Genomic DNA, 17097 nt, shown 5'->3' with positions numbered 1-17097 from the left:
GGATCTATGTTGTTCATTATGTTTAGTATTTCCAAATACCTTTGCTTGACCACTGTAGCAGGCACAATTAATATGGCGCATACCTCAAGAGATGGCACCCCTCACCAAAATATTTAACAAGGCATGACATCAGCCCCATAAGCCCTTTTGCAACAGAGATTGCACTATAGAGTCGCTACCATGTGCCCTCTTTATGTAGCCTTTGCATTTTTACATAGAACTAAACATTGGCGGCGTCATTTAACTCCATGGTATGATTTTAGACAGCATGCTGGCATCACGGAAGCATAAGAGGCGGAACGGGCATGACGTAACAATACAGCATCTGCCTCTAGTGTGACATATACCATACACTTCAGCAGTGCTTTATAAGCAATAACAATGGCATTAACATGACAATAATAGTCTTTATCGTCTCTGTTATTTGGCAGCTGATCTTGTCCTCTGCTCAGAGGGTAAGGAGCCCCTGGATCACATTGTTTTCCTAATTTAGGGACATTTTTTGCCACTGTCCTCCTCCCTTGAGTTAGCTGCTAACCGCTCCTTTTAAAATCTCTAGGCAGTGGGTTGCAGGCATAAAACAGCATCCAAGCATTACACCCCTGTGGCCCATGATCCCATCCTGCCCGCTGTCCCGTTTATACAGACAACATTTCAGTGCTGTTACTACCTCTGCTGCCAGCTTAAAGGTGAGACAACTCTGTCCCTTCTTCCTTGACCTTACCCTTAATACAGAACAGCGAGACAAAATAACAGCATGAAATTCCCCCCTGAAAGAGGCAGTTTAAAAGGGGTTAAACTGTCTGTTGGTTTGCTGTTTATTTCTGGTGCTAATGTAGATGAGAGGTGTGGTATCTTCTACACCCTGGACAGTCTGGATTTAAAGCGGGTCACCTACCTGAGATAACCTTCTCTGTGGTGTCAGTGGTGCTGCACACTACCAGAGCAAACTCATTCTCCTCTGTCCTCATACTCCTGGGTCTGTCTGCTGTGTTAGTGATATGGTTAATAACCTGATTATGATTATGATCCTCCACTCTCGAAAGGTGAGGTGTCTCAGCCTCTGATAAGCTGCTCCTGCCAGGTGACACAAAGAGCAATAGTGTCTGAAACATGCAGCCTGGGCCCCCAATCTTCTCCCTGTACACTAGAACAATTAGTTCTGCCATGCACTTACATGGTTTCTCTAACCACTGCTATGCTGATGACACCCAGCTATTCCTATCATTCTACCATCTGATAACCTGGTGGAGCCATGCATTAACGCTTGCCTTGCAACCCTTTTTAGACTGAGTATATGTTCAAGGGAATGGAACATCAAGACCTGTCCATGACAGTCACATTATGAGGGCCAAGCATAGATGGGGGAAGCTTCTGGGGCTCCGACCACAAGTGTTTTCTCAAAAGCACCAAGTCATCAACTTTGTGTCACTTAGCTAATGCCCATACTGTTTATTCTACTATAAATGTCCTTCTGTTGGCCCCTATATATTCAATCCAGAGTATTTAAGATCAAATTTACTTGTTGGGGATCCTTGATTTGCAATCAAAGCAGCCCAAATTATTATACCATGGATTTAAATGGAGACATTTTGTCAGATAGTGAACTCTAATCCAGCCTAGCATAACAAAAGTAGGTTTCAAGATGAATAATGCTGTTTGCGCCAAATTTGTGCCCTTCATATGTTATGCAACTTAAACATAGCAACAGGAAAACTGAACATTAGTCATTCTCAGCATTTGTTGTGTAATGGTTTCAGAATAATGAAGACAGTTCGAGGAATATTAGATACAAAATAGTATGTACTCTTTACAGATTTTTAGGCATTCTATTATCTCAAATGGCTTGAAAAATACTCAAGGTTTGGGCTGACATGGTCCCTGGGGCCAGGTCTCCAGGATCTAAGATGTCCACGGAGGATCCTAAAGTGTTCATCTTAATCAAGGTTCTTCTTTGTACAGGCCCCAGAGTGACCCACTGTAGTCAGGACACTTATTGCCTTGTTTCTTACAAAATAAAGTAAAACTCTAAGCACAGTCTTGGTTGAGGCTGAGTCCAATTCTTGTAAGTTGCTTTGGACAAAAGCTCCTGTCAAATTAATGAATGAAATGTAATGGAAACATAATAGTGGCGCATAGAGATTTTGCTTTGACTACATTATAAATAAAGGGGGGCAATTAGGGAGGAGACGGTAAAGGAGTTTTCTGATTATTTACACATCTTCATGTACTGTAAAATGTGACTTTCTGCTCCTCTCTCATTTTCCCTCCTAACTTTCTGTTCTCCCTCACTTTCCTCACACCTTCCCGCTGTGTTTACATCCTCCCGCTCCACTCAACCGACTCTTCCTGTCATCCCACTTACCCTCCCCTGACCTCCTCTCCCCTCATCCGTGGACTCTCTCCCTCTCGTCAACTCTCCCTCTCTACGTCCCTCCCTGTGTTCTTTCAAAGCCACGTCCCTCTGTCCTTCCTCCAGCTCCACTCATCAGAGGTCACTGTTGTTTTCCTCTGATTCCGGTTAGCATGTCTGTATGTAATCCCTGTGTGTATGTGAGTGTGTGTGCGTGTGCATGTCAGTGTGTAAAAGTAAATTGACTCAACATTGTTTTCATATCCTTCCACCTCTTCGTTAGCCCATTTCCTTGTTTACCTTTGAGCACCCTGGGTAATCATATTGTCACAGCCTATTTCAGGGTGTCCACTCAACCTCTGTGGTTCCACTTCTCTGCCTCACTTGTGCTTTTCCACCCCGCTCTTTTACTCACGACTCCACTTTACTTTCTTCTCCCCTTTCTGAATTTACCTGCCTGTCTTTTTCTATCCTCTTTTCCTCTCTGCTTGTTGTTTGCCTCTCTCCATTTCTCTCCATCTCTCATTCCTCCCTCTCTCTTTCTCACTTGCCCTCCTCCCCTTTCGCTTTCTCTCCCTCTTTCTGCCCAAAGTTCTGCAGCCCAGCTGGCATGGTTTTCTAGTGGTGTAGTAAAATATAAATATAATAAGGACGTTTTTGAGCTGGTGAATCCATTCTGAGCAGAGAAACATCACCACAGAGCCCACAGATGTGGCACACACTCAGGAGAGAGAGAGAGAGAGAGAGAGAGAGAAGGAGAGGGATGGAGAGAGGGAGGAGAAAAAAATCCCTCATTTGACATGGAGAGAGTACAGCAGGAGCACTGACTGCATTATTGTTGGCATTACCCAGCTACTGGACTTGTTATTAGGATACTCCGTACAAATTTGACTCAAGTCTTCGTCAACAATCTTCAAGCAAGTCTCCAATCTTCTGAGTCTCACTCAGCCCTCAAGTTGTATTTTAAGACTCATCTTTGAAAGGAAAAACGATCCACATGTAATTAATAAATATGCCAAGAAGTGCAATTATGAGGAAATTCAATGACTCTCTGGAATAGAAATTTGATTTCTCAGTCGCAAATGCATTTAGTCTCTTACATTGGTGTCACTACTCAATTATGGTTAGAAAAACGACTTCCTCTTCTCAGTTTTTTTGTCACTGCTGAATGCCCAAATTGTTTCAAAATGGCCATGTTAGGAAAACAACTACATTATTTAAAGCTATAGCTGTTGTATTCTGTTCTTTTCTATTCAATGATGAACAAAAATATTCTGAGAAGCAGTGTATGTCCGTGCACATTTAAGTGTGCGTGGTTATAGTAAAGCATTTTTACAATGAAATACTGCAAGCGTTACTGTACGCTGCATTTCTGTTTGTGTTTGAGAACCTGTGGCTGCGGCTACCTGCGTGCTTGTGCATTTTTACGTGTATGTGCGTGCGTGTGTGCTTCCGTCTCAGTGCATATGTGTTTAGTGTCAGAGCACAGTGTACTTGAGTCCCCTGGGCAGCTCTTTGTTTGCTTTAGCCATGCGGTGGCTAGCCTAGCCCGCTAACTCCAAGACACATTTAGCCTGTGCTCCACTTTTATATCACCCTGCTTTTATTTTCCTTCTGTCTGCTCTCTGACCAAACACGCTGCACTGAGCTGGCCTTTAGCAAGACTAGTACCGGTGCCACTCTCAACCATTGATAGACAGTTTTGGTCATTGTGGTTTTCGCTTGCTGCCGTGTTAGCTGCTAAACTGCTCACACTGGCCAAGTGGCACTCCCTGCCAAAAATGTATGTCGAAATGTGTGAAGGCTACAGTTAAGTGAAGCACATCCAGGAAGTTTTATCTCCTTGTCTTGGAAGATTAAGGCTTACAAGGTTTGAGACACAACCACTCTGATGCTTAGAAGGCTGGTGTATAAAAAAAAAATGGAGTGTTAGGTGTTTATTGTGGTCTGGGGTTGGATGCTGGAGTGTGTGGAGGGACAGAAGGAGGAGGAGAAGGAGGAAGAGGGATGGTGGTTTTAGCCACCAGCTGTTGTTACCTTGAGCATAACGTCCTTTAACCCCCATTACAGCGAATCACCGCAAGCCACAAACACGCTAGCTTCCACTGACTGCAAAACAACCAAAACTCACTTGTTTACCAGCTAATGTGCTATGTATTCACTCTCTCTTACTCATTCAACCCCCTTTCCCATATTTCTTTTATCAACTCCCTAAATCACATCTTGCGCCCTCATTTCCCCATATGTTCTCTTCAACCCCTTTGTACAAATCTCCCACCCTCTCTCATTATCTCTCTGTCTGTCTGTATCATCCTTTTTCTCATGCTCCCCATCTCTTTCTCTTCATCTACTTCTTAGCATTTCCTTTCATCTGTGTCTTCCTCCTTTTGCCCCACTCAGAGCCTTTGTTGGTTAGGGCCCCGGGTATGCGTGGGTAACCCTGGTGCCCATGTAAAGGCCCTTAGCTGTGGACTCATAGAGCCCCAGTGCCAGGAGATGAAAGCAGAGAGAGATTCCGGGGCTGGCACCCATCTCCTTCTGTCCTGCCACCAGTGGCCTCTTATTTCACAGAGAAAATTAATAACTGTAACAAACATCAATGAGAGAGGGCCTGATGCTCGGTTGGCTTGTCGGCTGGCCTGGTGTATGTGTGTGTATCTGTTAGCATGTGAGTGTGCACTGCTGGGATATGTGTGTTTTTGCTCGTGTGTTCGTGGGCTTGCACATGTATGTGCATGCGTGTTTGAGCTCATACCTTACCAGGACCAGTATGTGAAACATTGCAGCAGTGGTGAAATAGGCTAAGAGAAATAGTGCAAGACAGATCTTGACAGGTTGATGAATACTAACAGAGGAAGAAGATTTTTGGTGGGATGTGGGGTGTCAGGCTCCACTCTGGTTTGGTCTGATCAGACTGTTGACTGTTTGAAAGGCCATGATGTCCTTTCTTGAGGCAAAGAGGAACTGAAAGACGGATGGATGAAGGGAGGGATGGATGGGAGAATGTGACCACTTCTGAAGCATTGTCGACAGCCACGCTGAATAGGCAGCGGGCCTGCCTGGAGCCACGCCCGTATTTATGATCTTCAAAGGAAGGATGACACACACGCACTCACGCACAGCCACAAAATGTTGATAGTTACAGGAAAACATATGCTTGCGCAAACGTGGGTACACACAGATTTGCATATAGATTTCTCCTCACGCTGCACACAGACAAACTTTTGCACACATGTGAAACTATCAGCAGTCATGTACTACATGTGAAGGGACACAGCAGCTCTGCAGTTGTGTCATTAAACTGAAATGCCATCTGTATAGCTGTTAAAATGGTAAATGCACTTACGCAGCTCTGTTAACCTGAAAGCGGTGCGTGGACTCTAGTGTTGTCTACGTTGTGTTGATATGCAGACACCCAGACTGTGGATATCTTTGGTGATGATCTCCGTTTATTCCTGACAACTCTGACAGCAAGAGGTAAAATCTAAATCCTCCATCAATTTCGACCACATAACTCGAGCCCCTCTCCCATTGAGTACAACAGCAAGAGGGCGGGAAATATGTTACATTCATTTCAGTACAATAAAACACAGAAAACACACCTGACAGCAAAAGATAAAAACAAAATCCTCCATCAATTACGAGCATATAACTTGAGGCCCTAGATAATTCAGTGACACAGGAATATGTTAGCATATTATACAGTAAGTTTAGGCTGAAAAATGGACTTATAAACAGTGCTAAAACACGGAAATTACTATGAGAGCAATGTTGCTTACCTCTCCCATGGAGAACAACAGCAAAAGGGTAGACACCCCTTTATAGGTGAGGTACCCCCAAAGGTGAACATAGGGGTATTAAACGTTCCACATATTAACTATGGAGGCCTATGTGTGTTAGGTAATAACAACTGAAACAAATGTTGTGTAAGTATAATACTTAACATTACAAGTGTACATTTGACTTTGTTACACATATTACTGCTGTATCATTGACCCTATTACACAAAGTACTCGCTGACTGTAGCCGATGCTGTGCGTGACGATAGTCTGCTTACAGGAGGCAGTTTGGTTCAGTGTCGTGTTCACAAAAATTTAATATAAACAGGCAGGAGAAGCCAGAGGTCGAACCACCAACTCTTAACAGAATAGTCTGATATTCAAAATAAAAAGATAAGCTCGGTCTCTTTCTTGCTGATTTAGATCAGATTAGATCAAGCCATTCACATGTCTGTCAGTATCAAGCTACCACCAACACCTTGTTAGCTTAGCTTAGCATAAAGACTGGAAAGGGGGAAATAAAGAGCCTGGCTCTGTGTGAAGATAAGAAAATCCGCCTACCAAATGCCTCTAAAGTTCACTAATTAACATGCCAGTCAAGTTTGTCTAATTGTAAAAAGAGGGGGCATCATGTGCTTGACTGTTTGTTGGCCTGGAGCAATAACCAGTGGTGTAGTGGTAGATGATAGGGTGATGAGGGTGTCCCAGTTGATAGATGGGTTACCAAGGAGTTAGTGGGTATACTGTATCCCAATGGCTTTTTGGCTGATAGGGTATACTGTAAATAGCTAGAAAAAGAAGTTAGTATACTGAGTTCGGTCTCACTCCAAAGTCGTCAAAATCTGGCGTTGGGCAGTGACTGACAGCATCAGAAACCAACTAAAAAAGGCATCCTTTAACGTCGGCATGATACGCGGCCTGTTGCCATTATAGTTTAAGGGCACCCAGTGGCGTCAGGGAGAAACGCTACGGGACAAGGACGAAAGTTGTTGGTTGTTGGTGAATGGGTCCAACAAACACCGACTTTCACCCAAGAGTGCAGTATTTGCGTCCGTAAGATTCTAATGCCAAATCCTGTTCCTTTTTCCTAAACCTAACCACATGCTTTTGTTGCCTAAACCTAACCATGTGTGTTTGTTGTTGTACTGACGTAGTGCGTTTATTTCCTGTGAAAACAGAAGTGTATCCAGCAGGCAGAACTTGCCACGGTGTCCCAAAACATTAACAACCAACGTACCCAGGGTACCTTGCACATCGTATTTGGACATGGAAAGTCCATGACCAAAACATCAATATGTGATGAGGTCGGAGTGAGAATGTGCTGGTATACCCCATATAGCTGCATATACCCTCCACTACACCACTGGCAATAACTGATGACTTTTCATCACTAAGGTTGGCAGGCAACCAACAACAACTCCAAGAGGCACAACAGCAATTTGTCCTGTATGCCAGCGTTAGTATGGATTAAAGGTTTTGTTAGCTCTGGACAGAAGCAGGCTAGATCCCCCTCCTTTCAGTATTTACGCTAAGCTCAGCTAATCTAACCAGCTGCTTGCTATAGCTTTATACAGTGGTATTGATTGATCTTATCGACCGCTTAGCAAGGAAGTGAATCAACAGATTTCCCAAAAAGTCGAAATTTAAGGGACGATGGGCTCTACCACCTGAGGCACTGCCACCCATTGACCTGCAAGGCAACATTTTAGCTTTAAGATGTTACATAAGCTGATCAATGACCATGCCTTCCACACTTTTCCAATAATGGAGCAAGACTTTTGTGACACTTCTACACAAATTTATGAGTATGCCTCTGTATCCCTTGTTACTAAAAAAAACAACATCAAAAAAGAAATTCCCCTTCTACAATGAGGTGATACTTCATTATCAGAGCATTTCCACCTTACAAAGCTGCAAACAAGGACAGTAAAACATTGACATCTCTATAGGACAGATTTCGATTTCTTTGAATCGGCTTGTGTGTTTCCATACTAGGAAAGTTCTAATGAATTTACACAGGTCTCAGTTGATGTTCTATTTCAGCTAAAAGGTAAACACAGCTATAGATGGCTGTTTACTGTGTGTGAATCCCTCTCTTTGCTTTTCTCTGTTCCATCAAGGGACATGAAAAGCGGTCGGTGCAGCAGAAATACTTTATGGTGTTTACACTCACAAATAATAAAACATAAATTGTGGAAACCCTCAGCCTTGTACAGTCCAGTTCATTCAAAGGAGCCTGCCCTGAGAAACAGGGGTGAGACCACTGATTTTCTGCTAGCAAATATTTGAAGAGCTAATTTGGAGGGGTTGGGTTTGCTGGTGTGCAGTGTATGTGAGTGTGTGTGTGTGTGTGTCAGCCCCACGCAGCCAGCAGCCAGGGTACCAGACAGCCTAAAGTTAATAAATTAAAGATGTCATTTGTCCGTTTTAAAGTTATTAATCTTGTCCCATTAATTAGGACAATTGTCTAGACTAATTGGCGCTGCTGTAAATCAGCAGTCACTCAGGCAGCCAGCCAATCGTAGATTTAGTCAGTCAGTCAGCAAGTCAAACAATCTGTGGTACTGTCAGTCAGTTATTCAGCCAATGCTTCAGCTAGTCCACCTGCCAAACATCCAGGAAATCAGACTGTCTCACAGCCAGTAAATTACCCCATTAATAGTCAGGCCAGTCAGCCAATGACCCTTGATCTTCTGGGAAAAAAAAACATTAGTGGCTGCATACTCCAGGAAATTGATTGGTTTAATTGATTGTGATTGCCTGCTGTTTACAGTCTATAACAAAAAAACAAACGAGGCTGTCAGCATGCAGAGCTGTCAAGGGCACAGACAGACAAAGACAACAACTGGAAATGCGAAGTGGCAGCAATAAAGGGCAAAGCTTATATGTTTGCTGCTTGCCTGCCTGCCAGCAGAGTGTGGACAGGACTCTCCAGTGCGCCCTGTGCCCAGGAGGGGCGGGGTGGGTGGCAGAGTAGGGACAGAGGGAGAGAGGGAGAAGCGAGAGGAGGGCAGGACTGGCAGGGTGCGGTCTGAAGTGGCAACAGATCGTTTTGGATCACTCAAATCCTTCCAATTCAACTGGAAAGCTGCAGCTTGTTGCACGCCGGCCGCATATGGAGAGGAGAAGCTTTCAATCCAGAGAGGGCACCAACCAAACAGCGGGCGAAAGTGGCTGATGTTGTGTGACAGTTTCCCAGAGCGAAAGAAAAGAGAGGGAGAGAAACCACAACACTGCAACTTGGATATCAGTAACCGCTCTCTCTCTTTAACTCTCTCACCCACCAAATCGACTTTGAACCTGTTTGTTTAAATACACGGACTTTACAGCCTGCACACTTACTGTTGATTCTGTAAGGCGGAGGGAGCGAAGTTTCTCAATTTGGGTCCCTTTTTTTGGAGCTGCTAAAAACTTTTTGAATGTCCACATGGTGCCTGGAGGTTCCGACGTGAGCGTCTTTTATCCGAGTTTTTCGGACGTGATGTTGCGACTGTCACGGACGATGGAGTCGGGAAGTGAGCCGGGGAGGTACTGAAGACATCTCTCTCCCCCGGGAGAGTCCTCCCTCCCCCCGGGGCGATGCGGATCTCCTTCCTCCTTCTCACCGCCTCTCTGTGTGCCTTGGTCCTCCTCCTCGCACCTGCCTCGGAGGGCTGCGGGCCGGGGAGGGGGTACGGCAAGAGGCGGCTCCCGAAGAAGCTCATCCCGCTCGCTTACAAGCAATTCAGCCCCAACGTCGCCGAGAAGACCCTGGGAGCCAGCGGGAGACCCGAGGGCAAAATTACGCGCAACTCCGAGCGCTTTAAAGAACTGACGCCGAATTATAACACAGATATTATCTTCAAAGATGAGGAGGACACGGGCGCCGACAGGCTGATGACCCAGGTAAAGAGGGGGGATGAACGGAGGGGTATGGATGCAACACTTTCACAGATGCGCCATGCGTATTGTTCCCGGGTGCTATTGCGTAATACCCGCATTGTAATGTCCATTGATTACAGCGATTAAAAATAAATATACAATATCTCAAAGTTTAATTCTGAGCTGACAGCTGACTGCGTGTAGCTGAATGAATTGGATCACTTCAGCCCAGATTGGCCGCGCTGTTGCATCCAATTGACTGCCGAGTGTTTGCTGTCAGTTAAATGTTTAAACCAAACTGACTGATTTCATTGACTTTTCGTCTCACCTCTGGATTTTGCTACCTGACAACCCCAGCTTCTGATAATGCCTTTAAGTATTGCCTACTCCCAAACTAAGCCTCATTTTGTTGAGTAGTCTCAGTCATTCATCTTCATACAGAACAGCTGTCCATCAGGCCGGAGGTGCGTAAAGCCACTCATTTGAGGGTCAAACCAAAGTATATGCAGGTTCCATTGAACCAGTCAGTACAGGAGTTATAATCTTAGAGTCATAGCATAGTTTAATGATTATGTGGGCTACAAAGAAGGCATTTCTAACACATTGTGGAACTGAAACAACAAATTTACTCACAGTGCGCCAAAATCTCTGACTTTTTTTTCTTTTTTTAGTAGGCTAAATTGGGTCATATACAAATTAAATACCTTAATTTAGAATAAGTAAATTACTTCATTCAATGGTGGGCATTAATATTACCCGCACAGACAAACCATTGCTTCAAATCAGATCTCAGGATCTGCTGAGAGGCATCTTGACCTCAAGCCTTATGTAAGTAACTTGAAAAGTGCTAAATCATCCCAAGCCAGCACACATGGATAGTTGTGTGTACTTTGACCACTCACCTCTGACATAATTCACTTGACACAGTTATAATAGAGTTATTGTCTTCATTCTTTGTATGCATTTGGAGTGTGTGTGTAGGTCATGCCGTTTGCTTGCTCTCCTTCTCTGAGCTACGCTGTCCCTCTTTCTCTCGCCCTGCTCTCATTCCACCGTCCCCGCCTTAATGTGATGACACTGGTGTCTCTGACTATCTGCTTCAGTAGACACACACACACACACACACACACACACACACACACTATCCACAATGTGTCTTTTTTTCTCTGAACTTGGGTATCTTTTGCAGACCACATGGCTGTAACCATCCCTTAGACTCATCACACCCAGCTCTTCTCACATCAGCCCTCTTCTCTTCAGTTCTCTACCTCCAGTTTCTCTCTTAGCATTATAAGAACATATTCGTTTTGTATTTGCATGATTTGTTTTTAACTCCTTGCCTTCCCTTTCCCTCCCTGTGCCTCTCTTCTAGCGTTGCAAAGACAAGTTAAACTCTTTGGCCATCTCTGTGATGAACATGTGGCCAGGTGTTAAGCTGAGAGTGACCGAAGGCTGGGATGAAGATGGTCACCATTCAGAGGACTCGCTGCACTATGAGGGCCGGGCTGTCGACATCACCACCTCAGACAGGTAGGCATGCAACTGAGCACATTATTCAAATAGGTCAGACAAACATTCAAAGTGCTTTAGTCACTTATTCAGTTCACAAGTCACTTAGTCAGGCAGTAGTAATGTGATGAGTCAACCAGTTAGTCAGCGGAATTTGTTTTTGCTGACTCAGATTTGGATTTTGAATGTTTAAATACATTGCATTGTACAGATAAATGTGTGGATATCAGTGGAAAAATGTTTGCATGTTTGGAAAGGTATGGCTTTAATCGAATCACATTTGGAGTTTACGATATCTTTTTGTTCTTTTCATAGGGACAGAAATAAGTACGCCATGTTGGCCCGCTTGGCAGTAGAAGCCGGATTTGACTGGGTCTACTACGAGTCCAAAGCCCACATTCACTGTAGCGTCAAGTCAGGTAAGAAGTGGATATGAGCTCCAGTGTGTGTGTGTGTGTTTGTGTTTGTGGCCAGCTGTCATTACCACTAATGAGGTTAATGCCTTTGTTGGTGATTCACTAATGGTTTACCTTGCTTTTCAGCACCACTATCATCAGTCTGTGTGTGTGTGTGTGTGTGTGTGTGTGTGTAGCTTCTTGTGTGTGTGCAGGGCCCACTGGGAGCCAATCAAAGCGAGGTGGTGCACCTGTGCTCTTTGCTGTACTATTCGTAAAATGATCATTCTTTGTATATTCAGCTGTATGATGTGCAGAAAGAGCCAGACATGGATTTGTGCTACGTTTAGTAGCAGGACAGTCAACAAGCAATGCATCTGCTGTGTATTTACCGTGATATCTGACTGCATTCCTGTGATATGATTCCAAATTTATTGCAAAACGGAAACAGTCCTTATGCAAACAATACTACATTCCACCTCAAACTATTCTAACTTTGACACATTTTAGAAACCCATTTACCTATGTCTGGTACCACCAGTTATTTGATGCCAAACTACATTCTAGCAGTCCACTGAGGTCAGTAAGCTGTGAGATGATTAACTCTCCTTTTGTTTTGCTGTTGCTTTTCCTTCAGTAGGTTTCTCTCAGATCTCTTATCTAAGTCTTATCACCTCCCGGTCACAGCCCTCCTTCTCTGCAGCCCTCTGGCTTGCAGACATGCACACCTTGGACAAATATTTGGCTGCCTTAAGACTGCTTTTAGACAACCCTCCCACACACACACACACTCCCACACACACACATACTCTCACACATACACACACACACACACACACACACACACACACTGATTTTGCTTTCAGTAGTCCCAAATTTTTGACAGTACGGTATTCATTGTTAGGAGTCAAGCTATTACAATATGCCAGTTCTTGTTCCTTGTTTGGAGCCACAGAGAGCGGGCATGTGACTCTGTTTAAAACACAAACTCTGCTGTAATCCAAACAATTCCTAGACCCAGGTCTGAGTCTGTGTACTTTCCTGTTTCTGTGACCCCAGGCCGTGCTCTGACTGCGGTGATACAATCAGCTGGTTATCCATTAGCTCTCGCTGACTACCTCTTCTTGCCACCTCGTCTCACTGCATCTTAAAGGGCCACCTTATTCTTAATACTCCGCCAAGACCAAGTGTGCATCCCGTGGCATCTGTGGCCTACATGTATGGCATTGTCCTGACAGAGCAGAAGCAGACATGCTGTTCTAATATTACTTGTGTCGTGCTGATGTCACCATGCCAAATTGGGTTTGACATATTAAGTAGAGTAGCAAAATAGACATGCATGCCATGGCAAAGGGAGTGAACTGTCTCCTTTACAGTGAAAACATCTATATGAAAAATAACAGAAGAGCTGCTCTTTTACTGATTTTTAAGTTTAAGTGTTTGAAAAGCCTCTGGAAACTTTTTTTGGAGACATTATAAAGGGTTTCAAGTCACATTCATATTAGTGTAAGTATTGGAGATTGCTTAGAGGGCCACACAAACCTGTTGAATGAAGAAATCATGTATACAGTTTAGAAAAATCAAATGATCAACTGTGGTTGGCGTAAGAAATCCTCATCTGCTGGTAAAAACAATGTTTCTGTGTGTGTGTGTGTGTGTGTGTGTGTGTGTGAGTGAGTTCTAAGAGGAAGAAAAGACAAAGTTTGAATATGAGTCACGTATGTTAACAGTCTCCGGCTGATCCACTGAGATAAAGTTGTCCTTGAGTCAGTGTCAAAGTCTTGCCTGTTTTATAGATCACTCAGTGACCTCAGCCACTGTAGAAGCTGAATCGCTGCAGTGCTGTTGCTCCACTCCAGACAAATCTTCAAACTGTTTCTCTTGATGTTTTGACTCTTCGTCCACGCATCATCACCAAAAAATTAAAATAAAACTAAGTTAAATTAAATGATCGTATTTCTCTTTCTTTCATCTCTCCAGAACATTCTGTGGCAGCCAAAACTGGAGGCTGTTTCCCTGGCAACGCTCAGGTTGTCCTCAAGGGTGGGGCTACTAAACAGATGCGTGACCTCCAGCCTGGCGACCACGTCTTGGCCTCCTCAACAACAAATGGTCACGGCCCCCTTTTCTACAGCCCGGTCTTATCCTTCCTGGACCGCCAGCCCAACGTCACAAAGATCTTCTACACCATTGGCACCAACACAGGACTTAATATTACTCTCACCGCCGCTCACCTGATCTTTGTCACGGACTGCACTGGTGGGCTGAGTGAGCCAAAGTGGGGAGAGACAGCTAAAGAGCCACTTCTGGGCTCCGTACAGAGGGGCGGGCCGAGCTGGGAAGCAGGTCTGCGGACAATTTTTGCCAGTGAGGTCCAGCCAGGACAGTGCGTACTCACATCACAAGGTAAAGCAGGGTCACAAGGAACACTTTCAGTCGTGACCTTTGTAGAAGAGCAGAGGAGCACCGGGTTGTACGCCCCACTGACCCAGCATGGCTCCATAGTGGTGAACAGCGTGCTTGCATCCTGCTATGCTGCTGTGGATAATCACCATTTGGCCCACTGGGTCCTGGCCCCGCTGAGGTTCTTCTACAGCCTGATGAGACCCTCAGAACCGCAGACCGACGGCCTGCACTGGTACCCTTGGCTTCTACAGAGGCTGGGGCAAATGCTGTTGGACGCTGGGCACTTCCACCCCTGGGGGATTGAGCAAGGACATAGATAGGAATGGCAGAGACATGTTTCACACTGATGACTTCATTCACGAACCTGCATTCAGGAGCACCAAAGCACAGATTTAGGGACCACCAAAGACAGTAGTGAATATTTGTTTTTACCCTACATGCCTGTGTTTGCTGTACTTCACCAAACTCCTTTTAGTAGCACATTTAAATTGTATGAGAGACGAAGAGAAGAGATTGGGAAGAGCTGTGTTATACTTTTGGCAATTTCATATTTTTCCAATCAAAGACAGTTTTGTAAATGTTTGATAGAATACTGAATATCAACAGAAATACTGACATAAGTTCTGCTATGTTCAATTTAAGAGATAAACATCAGTGTCAACATTGTTAAGTTCCACTCAGAGCATCTCAGAGATCAAAATCAAGGACTGAGATTTCGAAACAATAGCTTCCTTTAAAACTAAAACGTAGGAAGCAAAGACTGTCAAGTTCCATCATTCCTTTATACTGTATTTACTGTAATCTGTCAACATGTGTGCAGCTTGAGATCACGCTAGGGCTTACTTACAGAGGAAATTTTAACATACAAGGATGCCTGTAGTGAGACATTTTTGGAGGCTCCAGAGAAAAGGTTAACATGAACACATGAAGGACACATTCGAGGAGAAAAGAAGGAAAGACAGAACAGCACAGAGAAACTAGTGACTGAACAAGGTGTGATTTGATGCTCTATATATGTACATAGGTATTTATACAGTTAAGTAATGTTAAAAAGGAAAGAGACACCATAACTGTCAGAATCATCACTGCAGTAAGCCCACTGATTCGATACAGAGTCTGTACTGTATATTAGAATTAATTTACAAAGTAATATTTAACTGGACAATGGGGGATTAAGTTTTGTGTATTTACTGAAGAAATGTAAGTTTGCTGATGTTGCATTATAGATTCACACCTGAAAAAGGCTATGTTGGAAAAACTGTCCAATTGTGTGTGGACTTACGATGCAAGATAGGTGCACAGGGTTGTAATGGCCACGCTGTCAGTCTGTTTTTCCAAGTACGCCATTTGCTTTCAGTCAACTCGATTGTCTCAAGGTAATTCATATACACATTTTCATGTTTTTATCAGTTATTTTATTTAAAATGTTTTTTTTTATGACATGTTTTCATTGTTTGGGGTTTTCAGTTTTCAGGTCAGTGGTATCTAGGGAAGGTATACACAACACTCAGGCTGTATTCAACTACTGTATTACGCAACAGCTATGCATCATATTAAATAACAGATAGCAAATCTCTTTCATGTTGAATAGTAAGTAGCTCTCCTTTGCATGGTCTTTTCTTTGTATTCCACCTATTACCCAGGACGTAAGACCTAGATCGGCAGAGGTACAGACATTTGGGGTTTTGACACTACGGGAAGCAGATGTGAAAGGTGGATGAAGTAATTTGGATAATCGTGTGGTTCGTATCGCCCAAAGTGTTTTTCCAATCGTCACTGAGTATGAAGACTCAGACTTTGCAAGTATCTAGGAACCCCGTGGCGTTATTCTACATGCCTTCTAAAAGATTTGTCACATATGTATATTAAGCTATTGTTGGAGAGACTATTTAAAGATCTATTTTTAGAAAATAATGTAAACTATTATTATTTTCGGCAACTCTGTGCATACGATTTTTATTTGAAATATAAAGTTGTTGTTTTCAAACCAAAACTACTCTGTGCTTTATTTGTTAGCAACATGCATCAAAATTTATTAAAGCCCTATAAGTAATATTTACTGTTTATGTAATAGAGGTGAAAAGGGTAAAATTTCTAACTTCAGTAACAGTTACTTACATTAAGAAAATTATGTTTTGTATTACAAGTTTTCTGAAATTTGATGTTTAAATAAGCAAATGAGGCATTATCTAATAAAACGTGCAGATTTGCATACACTTCCAGAACATAAATAATAACATTGGATAACAACAGGTTCAAAATTCTCCAGTTCTTCCGGTTCTTGTTTCATTTCGTTGACATTTTGAAGTCAAAGATTTTTACAGAGGGGATTTTGGATATCTCTTTTTATCACTCCATAAATTGGAAAATACTACCAACAGCCATATAAAGTCAATTTTCTCTCTGTTTTTAGGAATGAAATGTGATATAAATCAGACTATGAATGATACATGAACAAAAAACCTCTGCTGAAACCTTCAGAAATTAGATAGCAATAAAATTGGAAAGTTTGGAATATTTAAGTGTGACTGAAGAGGAAATTTTCAGCTCAGAGTATAAGAAAAAAAACTCTGTGAGAAAATGGTCTTAAAAAATATTGTAAAATTCAAGACTTTTTAGAGCAAAAATAAGATACTATAGGTGAATAGAGTAAAAAAAAAGAAAAAAAAGAAAAATTTAAGATAATAATTTAATCTGTTTAATTAAATAAAAAAAAAAATCCAGAACATAAATCTAAACTAAGAAAAAAACACCTTCATGTGTTTTTTTTGACATTTTTTTTTCCACTATCTGA

The 17097-nt window shown here is 42.9% G+C and overlaps 1 protein-coding gene across 1 annotated transcript; it reads left to right on the top strand.

Moving 5' to 3' along the window:
* Positions 1-9116: 9116 nt before the first annotated feature.
* Positions 9117-16318, top strand: LOC125900040 (indian hedgehog B protein-like). Its single transcript, XM_049594797.1, has 4 exons — positions 9117-10017; positions 11366-11523; positions 11818-11921; positions 13878-16318. Exons 1-4 carry the CDS (start codon positions 9712-9714, stop codon positions 14621-14623), a joined length of 1314 nt encoding a protein of 437 aa, XP_049450754.1. The 5' UTR covers positions 9117-9711; the 3' UTR covers positions 14624-16318.
* Positions 16319-17097: the final 779 nt, after the last annotated feature.

This window comes from Epinephelus fuscoguttatus, linkage group LG13 (genome assembly GCF_011397635.1).
Source record: "Epinephelus fuscoguttatus linkage group LG13, E.fuscoguttatus.final_Chr_v1".
In the NCBI taxonomy this organism is placed as follows: domain Eukaryota; kingdom Metazoa; phylum Chordata; class Actinopteri; order Perciformes; family Serranidae; genus Epinephelus; species Epinephelus fuscoguttatus.
Note: the sequence above shows the minus strand (reverse complement) of the source record. Positions and strands in the feature narration are given on the sequence as shown.